The 9,618-nt window shown below is 55.5% G+C and overlaps 1 protein-coding gene across 2 annotated transcripts in view; it reads right to left on the minus strand.

Annotated features, from left to right (window-relative positions):
• AP1M1 (adaptor related protein complex 1 subunit mu 1) overlaps positions 1-6,596 on the minus strand; it is a 29,069-nt gene extending 22,473 nt beyond the window's left edge. Inside the window, exons 1-2 of one of the 2 annotated variants that reach the window (XM_028087019.2) lie at positions 6,437-6,596; positions 737-893 (exon numbers count right to left, since the gene is read on the minus strand). In XM_028087019.2, coding sequence (XP_027942820.1) covers positions 737-893; positions 6,437-6,478 — 199 coding nt within the window. In that variant the 5' untranslated portion in view covers positions 6,479-6,596. The remainder of the gene's footprint in view (positions 1-736; positions 894-6,436) is intronic. The other variant, XM_028087020.2, reaches the window with a different exon arrangement.
• Between the last annotated feature and the right edge of the window lie 3,022 nt (positions 6,597-9,618).

Raw genomic sequence — 9,618 nt, forward strand, 5'->3', positions numbered from 1 at the left:
GGGGAAGGAGAAACAGAGGCTGCAGGAGCTGGACCTCAGGGGGCCAGACGAGGGTCACAGGCCAGCACCCTCGCTGTAATGTGCACACGAGGCACTAGCGATGGGCACGTTAACGTGCACACTCTAACCCCAGCCTCGTCGCTCCCTCCCCGTACCCGCTCCTGTTCCTTGCAGTCTGGCCTCTGCACTGCAGCCAGACACCTTCAGCAAACGCAAATCTGGCTTTGTGTCACCCCTCTGCCTACAACCCTCCAAGGGCTTCCCATCAAAGGTGATATCCTAGGAGACCCCTCAGAGCTGCTGACCACTTGGGCCTCACCCCCACCACACGCCCCCTCTCCAGTGCTCTAGCCACCCCTACTGCAACTTCCAGAATGAGCCTCGCTTTCCCTCTGCAGAGCTTCTGTCTGGGCCTATCGTTCCTCGTGTCTGCCTACCGCTCTGGAGAGTGGACACCTGGTCTTCCTGAGGTCTCCTCCAGATGTCACCTCCTCAGGGAACCCTTCCTGGATCCCCAGACTAGATGAGGTCCCCTGCCGTACCCTCTCCTCTCCTAGCAGCCATCACATGTGCTCCTGTGTGTTCCCCGCTCATCCCCTCAGGCCGCAGGGAGCTCCGGGAGGGGGTGCCCGAGCCAGCCCCAGGGCCAGGCGAGGCCGGGTACTGGAAGCTCTCGGTTGCCCACGTGTGTGCGTGCACACAGGAGGCCCCTGGGAGCTCCCCTGCAAAGGGATACGATACAGATTGTTGTGCTTGATCCACATGAAGCGGACTCCCCCGTGGGCCAGGATGGGCGACAGCATCCCTTCCTCCTCCTTCTCCATCAGGATAGGCATGAAGTGCTCCACCTCTGACATGTCCACATCGCCGCGGTAATTCCGGCAGATGAGCACCTGGGCCGGGAGGGGGGGGAAGGGGATGACACTGCTTTCACTGCGAGCCCCACAAGCCAGGTGCTGGGGTGGGGAGGTGAGAACACCAACCTCCCTCACCGCAGGGACCCTAGTCACACCCCTGTCCGTCAGAGACTCCAGGCCATGCTGATCTCTGTCCCCCAGGGAATTCCTCAAGGAGAGCATTTCCCAAAGTGAACTCCACAGGGGCCAACCGGGTGCTCTGCAGGGGAGGGGAATATGGTGCAACGGTCCAGGACCGAGTCAACTGGGAGATGCCAGGTTAAAACAACTTCCTGTAGGCTCTCGCTGCAGACCTTCCCAGAGCCTTTCCTATGCTAATGTACCCCACTTTTCTGCCTGTGTCAGGGTGCCCATTCAGGGGACACTGCTGAGTGTTCACATCCACCAGAACCCACTGAGACCTGAGGAGAAGCTCCTCCTAGGGCTGCTGCTTCTTTCTCACTCTTTCATAGCCTGTGGGTTAGGACTCGCAGCATCTGGAACCCTCGTGCACTGCTCCTGGAGACTTAACATGGGACAAGCACTTTGGTAAAGTCTGGCAGGCTCTCACACAGGTAAACCTAGCTTAAGACCCAGCCATTCCTCTCTTAGGGAAAGTATTTACCCAAGAGAAACGAAACCGTACATCCATGTGAAGACCCGTATCCACTGCAGCTTTACTGTACATAGATCGGGCTGGAGGGAGAGCCAATGTCCTCCAACAGGTGAACGGAAACAAGAACTGTGTCCATCCACAGCCCAGAAGGCTCCTCAGCCACGAGAAGGAGTGACTACTGACTCGGGCGGCAGCACAAGGGCCTCCCAGGACCACCGGGCCAGGTGAGCGACCAGACAACGGACAGCATATCCGGTCTCATGGGATTCCACTTACAGAAAGCCCTCGGAAGTGGTGACAGAAAGCACGTCAGTGGCAGCCTGGGGACGGGCTGGACACAAGGGGTGCGAGGAAGCCTCAGGGGGTGATGGAGTGTGTGTGTACGGCTTCCTGGGTTTACACAGTGACTGGACTCATCAAAGAAATGCAGTCTGGTCCAGGGGGTAAGCGACCCCCCCGAAGGGACAAGGAGGTGGCCGAGGCTCTGCCAGGCTGCGAGAGGCTCTATGTGGAGACACGGCCTAGAGCCGCTCCCATGAGCCTGGGGGGACAGCCGCTGCAGGACTCAGCCCTGAGCTGAGCGGGGCCCTGCAGAGCTGACCGTGCTGTGCGGCGCCAGCCTCAGAACCTGCAGTTCCACAAAATACACTGTCTTTGTTGTTTCAAGCCAGGACAGAGAGAGAATCGGAGAGAAAGCGTCAAAATGAGAACCTCTTTCCTAGTTTCCCTTTCCTGGTCTATGTCCTCTTCCTGCTGAGGTCCAGAAGGCCTTAGGGACCCAGCACCCAGCGGGTGAGCTGATGGGCACATGGGCCAGGCCTGGGCTAAGGGACTCCCGTGCGCCCTGTCATATACTCCTTGCCGGGAATACATACCGGCCCTGCCACGAGGCGGGACTGTTACTCTGAGAGAGATGCACGGTGGTGTCCAGAAAACTGGCACCACCTGCCCGAGATCACACAGCCAGCAAAGGTGAGTCCAGATTCTAACCAGTTCTCACCGCCTGCATGGCCCCTTCTTCTCCCTAAACTGCTTTCCTGGGCTTCCCAAGGCCCATCTTCTTCCCCAGGTATACAGCTCCGGGGGCTGCAGCTGGCAGGGAGCCCCAAGCCCCCAGAATGCTCAAAGGAAAGAGCAGAGAGCAACTTCCCTTGCTCACTTCCATTACCAGGGCTGCAAAGAGGCCAGCTCATCCAACAAGCAGGCACTGGGCGCCCTCTACCGCACACCATGCTGGGCCTGGGGCCACAGAGGTGACCAAAACAGAGTCCCTGCACTGGGACGCTTGCTTAGGAGGAACTGAGAGCCTCCCGAGGGTGTGACCTTCAAACTGAGGCCCGAGGGGACAGGGCGGATAGAGGCAGAGGGACCAGGGTGGCTGGAGCCACGGGGTAGAGTCAGGGGTGCAGCCCACGGTGGGACCTGGGAGCACGGGTCAGGTGGAGTGAGGACAACCTCAGAGCTTGGGCTGCACGTCCCAGATGAGAGGACAAAGGCAGGAGACAGGACAGATTGAAGGGAGGCAGGCAATGTTGAGGTGACAAACCCCAACCCTTATGGTTGCTCTTGACCCCCACAATTCCTTCCCCACAAAAAAGCGAGAGGGGTCTTCTTAAGAACTCAAGACTGGGATTCTCCATGCTGAAACTGCTGTCTTCCCCAGTCTCCCCTCGTGCTGAAAACAAACTGCAAGTTGAACCTCATGGCAAACTGATTCTTCATGGCCCCGCCAATGCCTCTCTGTCCATCTGGCCCCCACGCTCACCGCCAGGTCACCCTATTCCAGCCATCCCGGTCCCCTAGCCGCTCTCTGAACCATCCACATCTATTCCTGCCTCGAGGCCTTTGCACTTGCAGTTCCCTCTGCCCAGAATGCCCTGGCCTCTGCTAATTTCTCAAGCCTCACCTCAGGTGGCACCTCCTCTAAGTCTTCCTTGCTTGCCCTGCCAAAGAGATCGTGTTTTGTCCCTCCTTACCCCAACTCCACTTTTCCTTCACTGCCCAGAACACTGCTGCACTATAATTTCTATCCTCTTTTATGGTCTGTCCCTTTTGCCAGAGTCTAAGACTCCCCGAGAACGGGGACCACTTCCATCTTGTTCACGACCGTGTCCCAGCACCCACAACAGAGCCTGATGCCAGTGGGTGCTCAGCGAATGTCTGTGGAGTGAACATGGGCATGAGGAGAGAAAGGAGGCGGGGATAATGCCCAGGTCTCCAAATGAGGGCAGTCCCATGGACAGTGGTGTCACTCACTGAGATGGGGAGAGAGCAGGTATGGGGTGGCAGCAAGTTCCTTTTGGGAAATGCCAGGTTTGTGGTGGCTGTGGGACCTCCGAGGTATCCCAGAGAACAGTGGATCTCCAGATAAGTACCTGGACTGCGGTACAAACTTGAGTCACTGGCACACGGACGAGGGTCAAAGGCTGCCCAAGGAGAAGGACAGTGCGGATGGACTCCTAGGCCTGAGCAGGAGGAGTCAACATCCAAGGGAAGCGGCCAGGAGACGGTGACAGAAAGGGGCAAAACAAGAGGGAGTAGCAACTCGGAGGCCAGTGGGAGCCCACTGGGGAGTATGGTAGTGGTGTTAGAAGCTGCAGAGAAACAAGAAAAGATAAAGGCAAAGAAGTAACCATGAGGGCTTTCTAGCAGCTAAATGTGGCTGGTTTCCTTGGTGATCAGAGGTTCTGGCTGGCAGACAGACGTGTGGTCATGAATTTCTTAATGTGCCATTACCTTACTTTTTATTAAATATAGTCTGCACAAAAGGTCCTTTTAAAACCTGAGGTCCATGTGGAATGGAGTAATAAATAGCACGATAGTTGCTGAGGACCGGAGGCAAGTCCATGACTGCCCTGGGAGCTTCCCGAAAGGCAGGTCTGGTCATGCTCCTCCCACGCTACAATTTCCTCTGGTGGCTCCTCCTTCTTGGGATCAGACTGGTCCCCTCTGTTCCTCATTCCCATCTGGACATCCTCAACCACCCATGGCCCTGCTGGTGCCATCCTCCAGGCTCCAGTGTTACCCGGGTCTTCTGGCCCACCAGCCCCAGCAGGCTGCCCCTGACCCCTCAGGCCAACTGCGATGCCTCCTCGTCCACCTGACTGTCACCTGGTCCCAGCTCTGGCACCTCCCTCCTCCAGGAGGCCTTCCGTAACCACCTCTCCTTCTGCAACCAAAACTGAGGTTGGCATTCATACTACGTGGGGCTGTGTCCATGCCCTTGCAAGCTACCTAGATCTGACCATTTGGATCCATCAGCTTCCGTGTGTCTCCCGTGCTAGAACCGGAGGCCCTAGACGGGATTAACAAGGACTGTGGGCCATAGGTGGTGCTAGCCTGTCTCAAACATCTGCTCAGGGAGTTTGCACAATAACACCATAACCAGCCTGCGTGAGCAGTGAGGAAAACAAGGTTCAGAGAAGAGAAGGTACTTGCCTCAGGTCACACAGCTGCGCAGCAGAGATGGGTTCTGAACTCAGCCCTAACTGCATAGTCATGATAAGAGTAGGCACTGGGCTTGGTGCATGCTAGGTGCTCATGAATTGTTTGCTGAAGGAATGAGAGATCTGAGATAAGGCAGCCTTTGGGAATTCGGGACACCGTGTCCAGTGTGGAAGGAAGAACACATGCTACGAGGACTCTGGGAACACTGCACCCACCTGGCCCCTGGTGTGCCCTGTATCTTCCCTTGCCTGAGGGCTGGGGAAGGGAGTCCAGCACTGGGCCTCACTAGCTGTTGACTTTGGGTGGCATCCAGGGCAGGCGACCCACTCAAGGGACTCTCAGAAAGTACTAGAGCAGGGTACTCTGGGAGGGGGGCAGGAAGGGACAGCCACTTCACCTCTTCACTCCCCACTGCTTCTGAGCTAACTCCTGCCTGCCCCCCTGGGCCCGAGGCCCACCTCTCTTCCAGTGATCCATGCAGGACTTGTATAGCATTGCTGGTACTGTTCCTGTTACTTCCAGATGCAAGAGGCCAATACTCACTTGCCTTCTAGCCAGGACAGACTTGGGGGAAGGCTGCAGCCCACCTGGAAAGGCTTTGAAATCCCTCCTTTAAGAAGTTTTCCCAGAGTCCCCTGGGAATGGCACCTGGGTCCTAGTCACGTGCAACTCTTCCTTCAGGTCTCTGCCAGATTTGTCACTCCCTCCCGGAAGCCCTCCTTGACCCCGAGCCCAGGCATAGTCTCCTATTACATTCTCACTGCTTCATCATGGCAACTGACATAGATGTGTGCTTTCTATCAGTGTCCCTTTCTCCCACCAGACTGTGAGCTCCAGGACTCCGATTTTGCTCACCAAAGGCAGCCCAAGCCTAAGCACCCCCTACGGGTGCTCCCCAAATATCAGCTGATTCCTAGACCGGCCATTCTGTGGCCGGTGTGACCTTGGGCAGGTTGCGCGCCTCTCTGTGCCTCAGTTTCTCCCTCTGTAAAATGGCCCTCCCACCACACGCGTCACTCAATCCTGGAATCCGTGCGGGGACTGGCAAAGAGAAATCTCCAGATAAAGAGGGCGGGACTGGCCCGAGGGCACACTGTCCCCGACACGCCTCACCACCTCTGGCCAAGGGTCGCACAGTCCCTGAGCGCCTGTCCTGGCTTCGAAACCGGCTGCGGCCCGCCCTCCCCGCTGCCTCCGGTTCCCCGATGCCCCCACGAAGGCTTGAGCACCCGACCCACAGTGGGAGGAGAGCCGTGCAGCTGGGCGTGCCTAGCAACAGGGCGGGGCTCCCAGATCGAAGCCCCCGCCAGGTTACCTAGCAACAGGGTGGGGCCCTCAGGGGAGGCCGACCAGCCTCCCCACCTAAGACTAGGGTGGGTCCCATTGGCGGGTTACTTTAGGAACAGGGTGGGTCCCCCCCAGAGGGCGAGGCCCCACCGGTTGCCTGGTAACGGGGAGGGTGGGGGGCCATATGTACCTTGCCCTTTAGGTCCAGCACGTAGACGGCGCTGGCGGACATGACGGCTGCGGGACGCCTCGGCAGCTGCCGAGGGCGGCGGCGACGGCGGGGACTGCCGGGCGTTGAGCAAGGCCGGGCGCGTCCCGCGACAGTTCGCCTCCACTTCCGGTCCGGGGAGCCGCGCGCGGACCGTTATGTCCGGTCGGGGAGGGGCTGCCAGAAAGGCGCAGGCGCGAGGCGGAGTGCGCGCAGGCGCAGTACGCCCGATGTGACCTTATTTCCCGCTCCTGCCTCAAGCATCCGGAAGTAAGGCCCGGAGGGGCGGGGCCGACTGACGCCAGGCACTCTCCAGGTGCCAGGTGGGGCGAAGAGACCAGGGCAGCTGGAAACCCCCGCCCGGCCTCCGTGGGCCAAGTGAGGTGACATACAGGTGGTAGAACCCACCTTGGGCCCAGTCCCAGGAAACTCATAGTCTGGTGGGGGTTCCAGGAACAAATATAGTCACTAATTATTATACACTTTATAGGGGAAGGGAAGGTGGTGGTTACTTGGAAAGAGGCCAAACTCTCTGAATGGCCCTCAAGCCTTACCAACAAGTCACTACTTGTTACCTGTCAGTGCCTATTTATGATCTGAAAACCATGCCCCGCCGAACCTCGGTGAAAAGCACTTCTCTCATTCCCGTAGGTAGTGACCGCAGTGGGTGATGCACATTGTGCCCCCTGATCCATCAGTTGAGTATCTCACTGCCTTTATGAACACTCAGGCTGTGGAGATATGCCTGCATTTTGTCCTAGTGAACCATCACAGCGCTCTGGGGACCCCAACCCTGCAGCATCAGGACCATTTTACTCAGGCTGCCTGCCTCTGACTTTTGATCTTCCCTTCTATCTCCTTTGGGGTTTTGAAAGATGGCTTTTGCAATATATCCTCGGCTTAGGATAGAAATGAAGTGCAAGAAAATCCAGAGGAGAAAACTGGAGTATTTAAAGACAAGTAAATCCTGGGCTGGAAGCATTCTTTCACAAAACGTCTGGGAGAGTTTTTGACAATTGTCTTGTACAATACCCTATTATACCTAGCCTCATAGTTTGCCCCAAATACTTCAATATTTTAGGAAAACATGTCTTTTAAAAATTACAAAATTATACACTTCACAGGGAAAAAAAACAAACCCACGGAAATGCCAAAAAGTGTAAGAGAAAAAGAAAAACCACCCAGGAGAGGTGACCCCTCTCATTATGGAGCATTTCCTTTCAGCCTTGCTCTAGGCAATGTTTAGATGTTTAAAATCAGTATGGGGAGGGCAGGGCTGGGAGGAACAGATTGGACAAAAGTCTTTTGAAGAAACAAGACACCCAAGTGCCAAGAGCACCATCACAGTAAACACTGTTTACATAAATTACTCCATTCTCCATGCGTGGGGCGGGAGGGATTCAAATCACCGTCCTTGGCATTTACACTTAATACATAAGCCAGATTTGACCTCTGCACCATCTCAGAAAAGACCAGACCCATTGCAGTAGACCAGGGTTTCTCAAACTTTACTGCCTGTTAGGGTCATCTGAGCTCTGGGGAAAATCTCAGGGACTGAACCCCACCCCAGGCAGCATCGGTGGTTCTTAATGCTCCCAGAAGAGTCTAACATCCATGAGAGTTCGAGAAACGTTGTGGTAGACTAACAGCGATGGCCTGAATCAACCATGTCTCCCGGTGTCCGCACCCATGGAGTTCTCTCCCTGACTGGGTTTGGCAATGTGACTTGTGTTGACCAATGGAATAGACTACACAGAGATTCTGAAGGAGTAGCTGTCACCTTAGCTGTTCTGGCCCCAGGCAACTTAACACAGTGACACAGGTGAGCTACACCACATGGCATAGAGCCAGCCAGCCCAGCAGTCGACCCACCGAAGAGAAATCCTGCTGTTTTAAGTCATTCGGCTTTAGATTGGGTAGGCAGAGAGATGGAGTATCTATCTTCCAGCATCCCGACAATGGCTTCTCACAGCATCCCATCATGCTCACAAACCCCAGCGGCTGACTCATGGATGGAAAAGGCCTCCAAGTGCCTTTCGGCTAGGCAGTAGAGAACTCTAGGGAACCTGCCCCAAGGAGCCACTACTAATGAGACAGTATATTACCTCTCAGGTGGGCTGCAAGCCACAGGTGGAAAAACATGTCACCTAATTTCTTCCAAGTTGAGGGTAAATGGTCACTTTGCAGTATGCGCATTCTACATGTGCAATAAATCCAAAAAGCAGTGTTTCTAGTGATAATCAAACCGCTTATAATTAAGACATTCAGACTTCTGTTTCATAACCATTTTTTGCTTTATTCTGTTCACAGGTGACAGCCCCGAACCCAACATCTGGTTTTTCTCTTTTGACTTTGCTATTCTGTCACTACCTAGGGTCAAGAGAGTCTTCCTCCCAAGAGTATATGCAGTCTGATCCTCAGCAAGTAGGTACACGTCGGTCCTCAGAGATTATGGCTCTCCAGCACCAGGACCTGGGTCCTCCCCTTTGACTGCACGGTCTGTGCTGGGGCTCTGCCCAGGTCATGTCACCTCTGAGGTGTCCTTAGGCCAGAAAGGCCAAGCGGGCTCCAAGTTATGTGCCAACTCTGAATAAACCCAGGGGATGCTTAGAGCCTTGGGTTGAGGGTAGTGAGGCAGGCTGTGTCGGGGTTCCATTACAAAGGGATGCCCTGCTTGAGTAACAACGTCTGCCATGGCAACACCCTCTAGACATGTCTGGAGTGAGGACACTAGGGGAAGACGCTGCATGCCGGCCGCAGGCTCAGACAGGGACAAGGTGTGCATTCCATCCTTGCCTTAGGCGGTTGTCCCGCTTTCCAGGCTGCACTGTCTCAAACACCAGGGTGGCTGGGGAGGCATTCCGAAGGCCATGAAGGTTCAAGTGTCTTCCCTAGGCTCGGGAAGGCACAGCCTAAGCCCCAAGCTAGAGGGAGCCTGGGAGGACAGCTCATGCAGGGCCCCATGGGGGTATAAGCTCCTTATCTTCTGGAGTCTGTTTCATCCGGGGAAAGAGAGCTGGCTGACTATCAGAGTTAGATGCAGCTTGGGGGGTAAAGACACTTTTCTGTGACACACAGAAATAACCTTAATCTCTGGATAAACTTGCAAAAATTTCCAGTCCAGCCTAAAAAGGTTTATCTTCTATGCTACCGACAAACCAAAA

The sequence above is a fragment of the Eumetopias jubatus genome, unplaced genomic scaffold, assembly GCF_037043125.1.
Source record: "Eumetopias jubatus isolate StellerSeaLion01/CBP00866 unplaced genomic scaffold, mEumJub1_p1.0 scaffold_1, whole genome shotgun sequence".
In the NCBI taxonomy this organism is placed as follows: domain Eukaryota; kingdom Metazoa; phylum Chordata; class Mammalia; order Carnivora; family Otariidae; genus Eumetopias; species Eumetopias jubatus.